Source organism: Gambusia affinis, linkage group LG12 (assembly GCF_019740435.1).
Source record: "Gambusia affinis linkage group LG12, SWU_Gaff_1.0, whole genome shotgun sequence".
NCBI lineage: Eukaryota > Metazoa > Chordata > Actinopteri > Cyprinodontiformes > Poeciliidae > Gambusia > Gambusia affinis.
Window position 1 is genome coordinate 16,739,409 of NC_057879.1, and position 12,638 is coordinate 16,752,046.

The 12,638-nt window shown below is 37.9% G+C and overlaps 1 protein-coding gene across 6 annotated transcripts in view; it reads right to left on the reverse strand.

Annotated features, from left to right (window-relative positions):
- Positions 1-11,720, reverse strand: part of st18 (ST18 C2H2C-type zinc finger transcription factor) — a 47,588-nt gene extending 35,868 nt beyond the window's left edge. For 5 of the 6 annotated variants that reach the window (XM_044133925.1, XM_044133927.1, XM_044133926.1 and 2 more), the window contains exons 1-2: positions 11,567-11,680; positions 10,411-10,585 (exon numbers count right to left, since the gene is read on the reverse strand). In XM_044133925.1, coding sequence (XP_043989860.1) covers positions 10,411-10,585; positions 11,567-11,656 — 265 coding nt within the window. In that variant the 5' untranslated portion in view covers positions 11,657-11,680. Of the gene's footprint in view, positions 1-10,410; positions 10,586-11,566 lie in introns of all 6 variants that reach the window. The other variant, XM_044133928.1, reaches the window with a different exon arrangement.
- Between the last annotated feature and the right edge of the window lie 918 nt (positions 11,721-12,638).

Here is a 12,638-nt window from a genome sequence, read left to right on the forward strand (position 1 = left end):
TGCTTTGTGGTAAGACCGGGGTATATGCCCTCCCATGCTCCTCATACATCACTCATCATGCAAATGAGAGGGAATGTCACTCCACAGCAGCAGATGGCCAGGGACGATAACAATGGCTCAACAGACCAGTTTCAGTGTCTATGACTTTATCGCTACAACAACAACAAAAATAGATGACATGAAAAGTTGATTTCAGAGTTAAGTCAGATTTTCCTCCTTTGCAATATTGGTAACTTTCTCACTCTCTTTGACAGCTAAACACAGAGATTTAATTTTTTTAAGAACGTTATGCTTTTATAAAGGGACACAAGGGATTTTTGGTGATTTCAGTAAGACTCCTGGGATTTTACCTGCTGGGTGAGAATTTAGCAGGGTCTGCGTCAATTCACCCCTTTCCCAACTGGTCTCTCCATTTTGTAGCCACTCATTGCCATTTTGATCCTTCCTATTTCCATTACCCCTGTAAATTGGTAAACAAACCCTTAGCTTAATTCAATTGGATGCTATTGTTTAAGGACTTTATACATTGAACTCTGTTCTGGTTTATTCCAGTTCTGATTCCTGTTGTAGTCTTTTGACTCATAGAAAATATGCCAGACTATTGTTAGACTATAACAATTCTAAAGCTATTTCTAAACTGTTGGCAAAACTGGACCAGATCCTTTTTCACCTACATGTAAACCGTCTCAATTTTTTTAAAACAGGGTGAACAGCTGAAATGTGATTCTTAAAATCAGATACTAATCACATTTACATAAGGTCCTGTATGTCATTAAAGAGTCACATTTCAGTCTAGTTTTATGTTATGGTGTGTAAGGAGGTGGGAAACGCCTAACTCAGACGTAAACTTTGGATGAAACAAGCATAGTAAATGTTGTGACTGTTTCTCTGCTTAATAATTGTTTGCTAACACCTTTATTTAGATTTGAAGGTTTCAGTTTATCAACTTTACACAGAACAACATTTAAATTTGACTGAAAACTCTCTCGTCTATAATGCTACAACCTGCCATAAAGTCAGTTTCTTCAAAATAAAGGTAATTACGAACATGACAGCAGACATCACTGATAGAGCTATTCTCAGTTCTTTGACTCAAATATCACAGTCATTTCAAAACTGACACATGTATTGACATGTAGCATTCATATTTACTTCTGTTAGTGTGTTTTTTGATAGTAATGTCACATTTTCTTCTACTAATGCAGAACACTTCAGGGCCATCGACTGTTCGAACTCGAATCTGATGGTGGTCACATTTTGGAGTCATACGATTACATTTTCATAGTAGATGAACATTAATCCATAGAAAAAAAAACTAAATATCAAGGGAAAAAATAACCACCACACCTTTAGGGCTTTTAGGGCCTCTGGTTTCTGGAGGTAAAAAAAACATTTCTTGTAAGTGGATGTTTTGTAAACATGTTGATTTCAAAGGAATGGAAGCAGTAGACATGAAAAGCTTTATTTAAAAAATTGTCATGTAAAGAATGCAACTATTAAAAAAATTCTGACATTGTAGCACCACCTCTAACATCATTCTCGCACCTAAGCAGATCCGACATAACAAGAGGAAGCGTACGCTCACAGTCTTGTTTATTGTTTATAGTGCATTTCAGTGATTATGGCATATCACCACATGTAGACCTGGTATAGTTATCACAATATTTAGGTAAAAAAGAAAGTGTATTAAGAAAAATAAATCCAATATTGTGTTTATAAACAACTTTAAAAACATGTTTAGAGCTTTTTAGAAAAAACAAATACAGAAAACCTATTTTCATTTGAAAAAGGCATGCAAACCTTGAGGTTATTGTGCATTTAAACTAGCAATCTATTTTCATTTGCATGTGTAAAAGAAAGGCAAGTAGGGCAGCAAAACTGGCTCCAGCCCAGGGGGCTACATCCTCTTAAATCTGACCCTGATCGCAATCATTACATGACTTGGAATAAACTTTAACTCCTAAACCAACATAAACACATGCATACAGCCCCATTCAATAAACAAGAATATTATTGAAAGGCTCATTTATTTTTGGAACTTTATCACAAAGTGAAACACATTATATATATCCGCTACACACAGATGGATCATCATATTCCAGTTATGATGTTTTCCCACTTAAAACTACTGAAAGCATGACATTTAAAATCAAAATATTACATCAAACCAATAAAATAGATTTTTTTTTTTTTTTTTTTACTAAATATGGTCTGTAAAGTATGCTTAATATCTGCTTGAAGGTTATTTTTGGAAGTTAAATTTAATCTGACAAAAGAGACTCATCGGGACATCTGATTTATTGACTATGAGCATAGATGTGGATATACTATTAGCATGTGCTGTAGGTTTAAATCATTTACCTTATAAGTTCCACTGAAAAGCAAGAGTTCTTTGGTGACTGCACAAACCCTCCTGCACAGCGGTTATGCAAGTAATTAGGTGTAATTCGTCCCCGTAGGCCACTTGAGCCCCTCTTCCCAGGTTAGTTCATGCTTTCGACAAGCCTGGACAGGGACAGGAAGGACTAGAAAGAACAAGGGGGAAAAGCAGAAAACACAAATGCAGCTTCTTTTTTTTTTTTTTTTTTTTTGTAACACTTCCCCACCCAAAAGTGATGTCACCCTGCGTCCTGCTGACTCCTGTTCATACAAACCCCCACGGCGGAGAGTAAACAGTGGAAGCGTTTAGCAAACAGGGCCAGATTACAATGACAAAGGCAACCACACTTCTGGGTGGAGCCTGGGGGTGGCGGGTGGGGTCGGGTGGGGGTTGCAAAAGAGGGGAGGCGCAGGGTTTTAAATAAGTGATAGCCCCCCTCTTCAAGATCCCCCCGGCTGATGGTGAGGGGCCACCCAAACATGAATTTCTATTGGGGATATGCCCCTCCTCCCCCTTGTCACCACCATTGCCACCCCTTGTCCTCAGGGACTGACGTGAGAACACAATATGTGATAATAATGAATTTTTAGTTCTTTTTTTTTTTTCTGTGATTTGTGCACTTGGTTATGCAAGGCCAGGGACTTGAGGACAGAGAATATCATTACTTAAGGTTTGGCAGTTGATCATCACCTTGTTTAATGCCTCATTTAAAAGTCAAATTTTTAACTGTCTTTGAGAGCAAATCCATGCTACGCTGTGAAAAAGACATGCAAAGAGAGCAGACGTGCTCCAGTTTACCCTCTTTCCCACCATTTGTGTCTTGTAACTGTACAAACACATCAAAGTGAGGAATAATCTATCTAAGAATCTTATTAAATAACATGTTCTTTGTCCGCAAATGCAGACAATCTCACAAGCAGCTTGTTCAAGGGATGATTATTTCATGTTCCCGACTGTTTGAGGCAAAAGAAATCAACTTATGTTAAGCAATCATGACACACTGCGAGAGAATAACATATTGAGGACTACACATCAACGCCATTACAAAATGTTACATTTTCTTTTAGCCCCAACATCTGTTCGAATCTAAAAAGAGAGCGAGAGGGAAAACTCATTCAGAGCCGACTCACAACATAAACTAGTGTTTTGTCGAGCTATTTCATCCGCTGAAAATGTGGGCATAACTGGAGAGAGCTGATGGAGAAATGAAAGAGGAGTGGGTTGGACAAAATTACATGTCAAACAAGGGTTCACATTTAAAAAGTCCTGCTCATATTTGTAGAAAGTGTTTGATTGCATTTAGAAAGGTATTACAATGGGTCACATCTGTGTCTAAAAGCTTTTTGCATTCTGCTGCAAATTATGTAAGCAGAGCAAAGTGTCACGGCACCCTGTTGTTTTTGAGCACTATACCTTCCTCCTGTGAAACCTACACAAATATGTTTAACTCGATTCTTCTAATGCACGACGGGATCAAAATGTCAGCGGCGCAACTTCAGCGAACCCTCTCACTCAAAACATGCCGCCCGGTAATTTCGACAAAGCAAACATGACTAATTTCGCATGGCAGCCCGTGCAGCCAAATAACAATGCACATCCACCCTGCCATTCAATGAGACAGATGTGTACAAATCTCTATCAAACTGTGGTTAATTTCTGCTATGATGCTTCAAGCCTTGGTCTAAAATGACAGATTCTTCTTGGTGTTGCTGAACCCTCATTGTGTAACCACTTGATGCCTGCTTGTTCATCTCACAAAGTCGCATGGCTGAATTACATTTAAAAGAATATCTATTTGCATATGTAAATGTGATGAGCCCAACATAAGTACACGTTGATGTTGATATGGCTCCGGGATGTAGAAGTACATTTATGTTAATGTCAACAGACGGGGAATTTTCTTTAGAAAATACAGTGCATTTTTCATGGGAATCATTATCTGTCAGTATGTTTCATCTTAAAACCAGAAGTGATTAGATCAGTTCACAGGAATCCCCTTTGGGAGGAAAACTGCATGTGACCACAGGCAAACTTGCTACACATTTATTTAACGTTCTCTGACGATGCTTTGATTCAATTTTGGACTTTTTCTTCTCCGTTGTTCAGACCTGATCATTGGAACCCGATAAAATGATTTTGGTCCGCAAGAAGGTTACCCATTATTCAATAATACTTACATTCAGTCAGCCCAAAATAAGAACAAGAAAATTACAACCTACAGCTATTTAAAAAAAAAAAAAAGGTTACAGGTAAAGTTGCTTCTTTGCTGATTTGCACTGCTATTTTAGATCCATGTGTTACCATTCGGTCCCTTCCTAGTTCCACTTCATACTTATAATAAAATGTCTCTAACCCATTTACTTAAAACATTACGTATCTTTTTTTGTTTGTTTTTACATTTTCTAAGTTTAGTATTTCCATTAATTATGGCAATGAACGGTCATCAAAATTGCTGAAATCGATCATTTAGTTTAAATGTATCCTATTTTGTTTTAAATTTCATGTAACATCGTAAAACAACTACAAAGTGACCCATTACTATAAGAAGAATTAAGTAATCTAGGACATTTATTAATTAATACAAAGACATAAGCAAAGACACACCTGCTAAATTGGGGCTTTTCAAATGTTTATTATGCATTCTTGCTATTCTGTTCTTTAAAGATTAACAAGTAAAACAAGCAAGTAAGAGCTGCCTAGTTAGTTCCAGATCTTCTCTGGAAGAGAAAGATCTGTGCAAACCTGTCAATGTATTTGAATTTTTATGTGTCAAAGAAACTAAAGAAGGGCAAATGGTTCTAGCCAAGTGGCCAGATGTTCTTAAATCTAACACTGATTGTGCTGTATAAGTAAAAATTTAACTTATGAATCTTAAAGCAAGGCAAATGTGAATATGTTCTCCAATATGTGGGTCTAACTTATTTATCTTTACCATGAAAAAGCAATAGTTCTTTGTAATTGCGTCTTCTCTTTTTCTTTTTGGGTGTGTCTATGGAAAAGGCTTTTGATTGAAGATGGTAACTCAAAAACCTTTAAAGCTATATGGGAAATTCACAGAAGAGAGACTTTAATTGTGATCCTTCTAATCAGAGAAAGACATTATGAACTTGAATACCAACTAAGACTTCTGACTACAGGTCTTAATTCTAAGAATCCAAGCTGCAGTGGGTCACAGCTGGTTTCCTGCAATTACTGTCTTCAACCAAGAGCATCTGATTGGTTACATTAAACAAATCGATGCTTGGCTGGTCAGTCAGTGTCTTCTCTTTTAGAAGCGAGAGGCTGACTTTGTTGTGTCATTGAGAGGTGAGGTGCAGATCTGGGTGTCTCTGGGGGTCCCTGCACCCTCCCCCTTTACCCAGGCAGGCTCACAATGCAGCAGACACGCCTATGAATGAGGAGATAGGAGCTTGGGTGCTTGGCCAAAAATGAGCAACTAAACAATGGTAACAGGTGTGTGTAATGTGTGCTTTGATAATGACCTTGGTGGCCATAATAGTATGTCTAGACACAACTAAAAATGGGCATTTTTGTCTGGGGTCCTCACTGCTAAAAAGATAAGATTATGGGAGGTGGAGATTATTAGTCTGTAAAATAAAATAATAATAAAAATTGCCTTAGTTTGACGTCTTCAAGGAAATATGATTTTCTATGACACTACAAGCACAAGGGGCTTCAAAAAAAGTTAAGCCTATCACTCAAAATATTTGTATAATAAGCTAAAATTATCTTGAGTATTTGGAGATATGCTCTTGAATAAATAGAAAAACCACCATTAACATGGATGGCTTGCCATTTCTGATTGCGCCAGATACAGGAAGCTTTGTGACATAAACCAAAATGCAAATGCCCTTTGAACAAAACAAAGAAATTGATTATGAAGTAAGTTTCTCCAGCACAAGTAGCCGCCTTTGAGTGATTAATGGGGGCGGGTCATTGATTTTCTTTTGTTTAGGATCTTGGTTAACTTTCTAGATACACAATTATAATTTGTTTCCAAACAATAAATCTAATTTGGCTTGAGCGCGTTAAACTTCTGTATGGCCTCTTCTGTGTTGTTTTACATCTGAAATTGGTTGTTATCAAAAAGCACGGCGTGCTGTCTGCTGTTTCTGTTTATATTTGTTACCTTTCTGATTAGATATTGTTTTTCTCAGTGTATTGGAAGGTGGGGCCCTTTTTAAGAATCAGAGTACTTGTTTTCTGAGATGCTGTGTGACTTGTCTGTGATAAGAGTTAATCCCCCAGTCATACATCATCTTTCATGATGCCAAATGCTGTCTTCATGTTGTCTGAAACATGCCAAAAAGTGTTGATAGAGTGAGCTCAGAGTGATCTTCGTACAAGCAAAAGGTGAAGAAAATGTTTTTGGGATACCGCAGCACAATGCACTTTATTTTTCTGCGTATTTGCAAGTCAAATTACGGTGTTACAGACCAGATTATTGAGAGGATTTTTTTTTTTCCTCCAGCTTTAAAACTTTGGAAACTTCCACAGATCCAGACATTTATACTTCCCGATTTCTCGCATCATCTCTCCAAGATAGTGATAATACGATTTCTGTGTTTTTTGCGCTGTTGAGAAACAAACTGGATTATGAGCAGATCACTACATAAACAGCTTTCTAAAAGGAGGCAGCTATTTTAAAAAAGGCTGAAGAAATGCAAAGAGGGATTTAAATTTTAATTTGAATTTATTCCAGCAAGTGAAAGGTTCTTTTGAGAGGGGATTTCAGCAAAGATGATGGTATTTAAAAGTGATAAACAAGCATCTAAACCTCCAGTGGAAAAACAGTCATTTTGCCTCTTCTTTCTAGTGTAGGGGGAGAATCAGGCTCGCTTTGGTCACATCCAAAAAAATAAGAATAAGTAATAGTCGTAATTAAAATGTAAATAAGTGAGATTCGTTGAGATTTTTCAACTGATTTCTCTCATAATTTGTGCAATTTACATTTAGTCTTGACACACCTTGTGGCTCTGAATGAAAAGCTTGTTTGTCCTCAGGTGCAAATTCCTCCTCTCCTTGTACTTGGCATTGCATGTTTTATACTATATTGGATGCTTAAAAAAATATTTCACACTTATCACATGCAATTTACATCACAACATGACAGAGAAACACCAGGCAAAGTTCAAAATTAAATGCCTTACAAATCAGAATTTGTGTTAATTACGGGCTGTTGGTTTTGTTTCCAGGGAGTACATCTGGGAAAAAAAATAAAAAATAAAATTTTTGGGGGGGAGAGTGATTCACTTTGGGCAGCCACACATCAAATTTATGTGACAAAGAGCGATTAACCAAGCCTGTCAACTGTTATATTTGTAATATGTGGATTATAATGCTGTGACTGGATTTCAAGTGTGTCTATTCTCCTGCGGATGACCACTAAACTTAAGCAGAGAAACCTATGCCACACAAGAAAGACAAAGAGTTACATCATTTTTGTAGAACAGTTAATCCGATCATGGACAGTGTGTGTGCATTTGCTATCTTCGGAAAATGCCAGCAAAGGCGCTAAGTAAACCTATTTTACAAGACTCCCTCACAAGGATACAGTGCCAGTATCGGGATAAAAATTTCACACAGCAGCATGGCTCAGTCACATAACCTAAGCAGGCTTAGGAAAATGGAACACAACAAAGTATTGCACTTTCTTCCTCGCATGTCTTTTACTGCACACACACACACACACACACACACACACACACCCACACACACGCACACACACACAAAAAAAATGTGCTCAAATGACTGATGTGGAGTTTCAGCGTGAAAGCCAGGGAGAACTAATGGCTGAATAGCATGGAGATACTGTTGTTGATGCTCAGAGTTGTTTAAAATGGTAGATTATGGAAGTGTGCACCTGGCATTCTGTGGACTAGCCTGGCAACACTCCTCCCTTATAATTATAATGAACACACAGTAATTCAGGGTTGAGGCTGAAATACGAATGATGTCCTTTGAGACAGCTTGTTTTAATGGCTATGCAGAAGAGTTCCTAGAAGTGCAGATGGCAGATGCAATGCCTTTGAAGCTGTTTACAGATTGTGCACAACAAGGTATGGAAAGACCCCTGGTGTGAGTCCGTATTACTTTAGTGTGCTCCTCAATTATACCGTATGTTAATCGATGTAGAGCAAGTACTGTAAGAATACAGGGATACTGATACCACATTGTGAAAACAGGGTTATTAGTGCATTTGTGTGGCAACATATTGAACTTTTAAGTATTGCATTGCATTTGTATTTCACCCAAATAGTCCACTATGCTGATTTTGTCCACACAGGGGTGTGTGTTTTATTGGGTCCACAGGCAGAATTTAGTACAGGTTAGTTTTTGGTATTTAAATATGCTGAAATACATACGTTGCCTTAACACAGGAGATGCAATTCTTCAGAAAAGGGAAAAGAACAAAACAAAACAAAAACATAATGTAAAAGAAAAAAAGGGGGTGATGCCAGACATAGACAAGACCAGAGCTAATTCTTTGTGCTGTACTGTTTATGTCATCTACATATTCATCAGAGCAGTACTTTGACCAAAGAAAATCTGAACCAAAGATTGACAGTATTAACACAAAAATTAAAACAAAGGTGTAAGATCTAACTAGTTTTTTAGGGGTGTTTTTTTTTTGTAGCAGGATGAGGGTGGGTATTGACAATAACTCTTCTTTTAAATCAACAAGTCATTTTTGAGTAAACTCCAAGTTGTAAAGAAGTCAGCAGCTTGACTTTCACCTCTCCCTCTGAGTTGACACATTACACCTGTTTAATTTCCCTTGAATCACTTCACGCCCATTTTACAATAAATTAATCAGGGTGAGTAGGCTACACAGCCATGGGGAAAACTGATGACTTAAAAGAAGTCCAGAAAATGTCCCTGACACTCTTCACAAGGTGAGCCATTGCTGAAAAAGTTGTTTGTTCAAAAGTCCTGTATAAAAGCATATTAATAGAAAATTGAGTGGAAGGAAGACACAAAAGTGAATAGTAGACATGAGCTACAAATGTTGCCCTCCCCGTGTTAAGCCTCTTTTGAACCAGAGATCAGCTCCAAAAATGTTAGTATTGGATAAAAAAAAAAATGAAAAGAAAAGAAAAATCTCTCTCTCTTGCTCTCTTTCTCTCTCTCTCTTTTTCTCTCTCTCTTGCTCTCTCCATATATATATGTATATATATATAGAAATTATATGTATGTAAATTTGCCTACATATATTTAGTTTCTTTTTTCCTTTGGTTTTGCTTTGTTGTTCTCTTGGGCACATAAGATATATTCTGCTCTATCGCGTGCCAGTAAAATCCCTCTGGAATAAACTCCAGCTCCTTTAATTATACTTTTAACACTAATTATTCTATGATATTGTTGGAAAGGTTAAATGGTTGCACCTGTTTGCACTTTTCAAATGCTCAACCAATGCATTTCAATGCCTTTCTGTACACCTCAGTTATAGTGTATCTCTCTCCCTGGCACGATCCCAAACTCATATAAAAAGGAGTGCTGAGTCTTTGAATCAGACCACTGCTGTGATACAAGAGCAACAAAAATGTTCGCTCCAAGAAAAACTTTTTTGCCGCTTCTAAGTCGCACAGGAGCCACATTAGCATGTGAAAGGAATAAACAGGAGCATTCTCAGTTACACACTCCACCTGGCTGCAAACCAGCATCCTTGTCAGAAGTCCACCCACCGCACTGGCTAACACTGAAAGACCTCCTGGGGACCGCAGTGACCATTCACTCGCTCCTCTCTTTTTCCCATGCACCTGTGACTGTTTTTGTGTTTGCTATTTTTTGCTTTGTCTTTTTCTGGCAACACTGTATCATCGGAGACACACTTTCCCTCAAAAGGAATTCTCCTGCCCAACAATGTGGTTTGTTTGTTCACCGGATATGGCAGGCCAAAGAGTCAAAGGAAAAAAAAAAGAAAAAAAAAAACTCAACACAGAAATAATTAAAATTGTCACAATAAAAAAAATAGCCAGGTGATTCGGTAGATTGGCCAAACTCAAAATAAGAAATAAGGTACTCTTTACCAACTGGTTTCTTGGCGAGTTGGGGGTCTTCACAGGTGCAGTTGGAAAGGTTCGCCTTCTTACTCTCCTCAGAAGGCTCATCCGGCTTCTCCATGGTCCTGGACCTTAGAGAGCTGCTTTTCCATTTTCCAAAGGACTTTGCCACAATCGCTTTGTCCGCTCCTTTCATTGTTTTCTGTAAAACACATTTACAGCATGACTTCCCAGGTTTATCCCTCTTGTGAGCCATCTGCCCCCTTTTTTGGCTCTCAGTAAACCTGGGCTCATCTTTCCCAAACCCAAAGTAAAAGAGAATTAGGGCATTGTGTGCATATGCATTCTCTTAAGCATTCCAGAAAATTTCCTGATTGCCCTGGCATGTTTTTGTTAGAGAGCGCTTGGACATTGTTTTCCTCTCCTGACATTTTTTCAATTCAGTGCTGAGAGACTCATCCTGATTGAAACTGTATAAAACAATACTTTGCAAAGTACAAAAACACAGTACGTAGTAGATGGAAATAGAAAAAAAAAAACATGTTTTCACATTTAATCCAACTTAAAGGAAATAAAAATAGTACATTATGCCCTAATTGAGTGCTCTACAGTCCACAAATACTATTACAAGGCCGATCAGGATTAGCAGAGGAACATACCTAGTTATCTATTTCTGAGTGCCAAGACTGCTAGCAGTGGGCAACTAAATTTCAAAAGCTGGCAAATCCAGTTGTCTCCTAAATACAGAAAGTACTTAAATCCGCAGCTAACAGAAGAAAAAGACGGATAAAGGGTGCTCTGCATATCACCAAAAAGCTTGTGCACTTTTCAGAATCACTGGCTAGGTTAAACAAATATGCTAAGTAGAGATCAAAACAATCCTTTGATCTGCAGCCTAGTTTCCAGAGGAATGGCTTGGCTGTTGTTGTAAATAACTTGTATAAATCTATACACCATTTGCCTTCAGGTAATATGAAAAGTGCCAGGAATTCTCAGGCAAATACCTTGTGGCTAGGAAATAGATCAGATAAAAGCATATAAATATTTCAGAAATCCTGCACTTTGTAATTTTCTGCATTATAGCCAAGACTTTTTACCCCCACCCCACGTTTTACATTTATTTCCCCATACCAAAAAATCCTGACTTAGTTTAATCAGATAACAAAAGAAAACCACTTTCTACCTCTTTCTGGTTTGTAGTTTGGAAAAGAGCTCCTACCTCCAACATGCCATTCAGGTCAAACACAGTGTAAAACATTGTGCTAAACTTCATACAAAAGAGGCTTGAAGAACCAGAATGCAGAAGCTATGCAACTTGCTGACTAACTTTGCCCTCTGTTTTGATCGGCCACACAAAGAAAAACGCTGTCCATTCAAAACAGACAGCATAACTCTTTTCACAGGGGTAGGGCTGGAGAGTGAAGGGGGGTGGTGGGGGAGCAGTGAACAAACGAGGCCATGTCCTGAGCTGCAGTCAGCTTCCCGTCAGGCCTGAACAGTACGCGGTGAGAGCCGCAGGGACTGGGACCGGCTGACACCACATTCAGGCAACAGAACAACTTTTGTGCACTCTGTCTTCTTCTAGAGAATTTTTATCCCATTTATACACAACATCAGACATGTCTGCTCCTTTGAATTGAAGCCTTTCCTACCTCAGGCTTCTCAGTCGGTTTAATGTGGAACCATGAAAACACACATAGGGACTTTACAATAACTGAAATCTATTTTTTATTGTTCCAGCTGAATAGAAAATAACTTACTGTCTACTATCTAAGCTAACTGGTTCACATGAAAAAGCCAAACCAGCTAGTCTGACAAACTGCATCAAGGAAAATTATGCTCCAACTTAAAAACTAACTTCAACGTTAGTTTTGATCTGACGACTACATTTTTTATAATCTGTTATTGAATATTAGCTATAGGAGGACTGTTATCATAAATTGGTGACTAATAATAACCAGAATACAAAACATGCTGTGCACCATACACTGATGATAATTTTGTAAATAAGTTGATTCAGCTAATGTTTTGCTGATGACATATTGTGCCATGTGAATTTTATTTGTGTTTATCTGGTTGCCCCTACACTGTCCATTAAATGCAATTAGTCTTTTGTTTGCTGTCGCATGACTATTGTTACAGACTCTCCATCCACAACCTCACACATAGTCTGAAAGCTCAGTCTATTTGCTCTTCATCTATAGGCATACCAGTAATTAATACATGCATGTTTCGGTTTTAGTTACTCCAACACT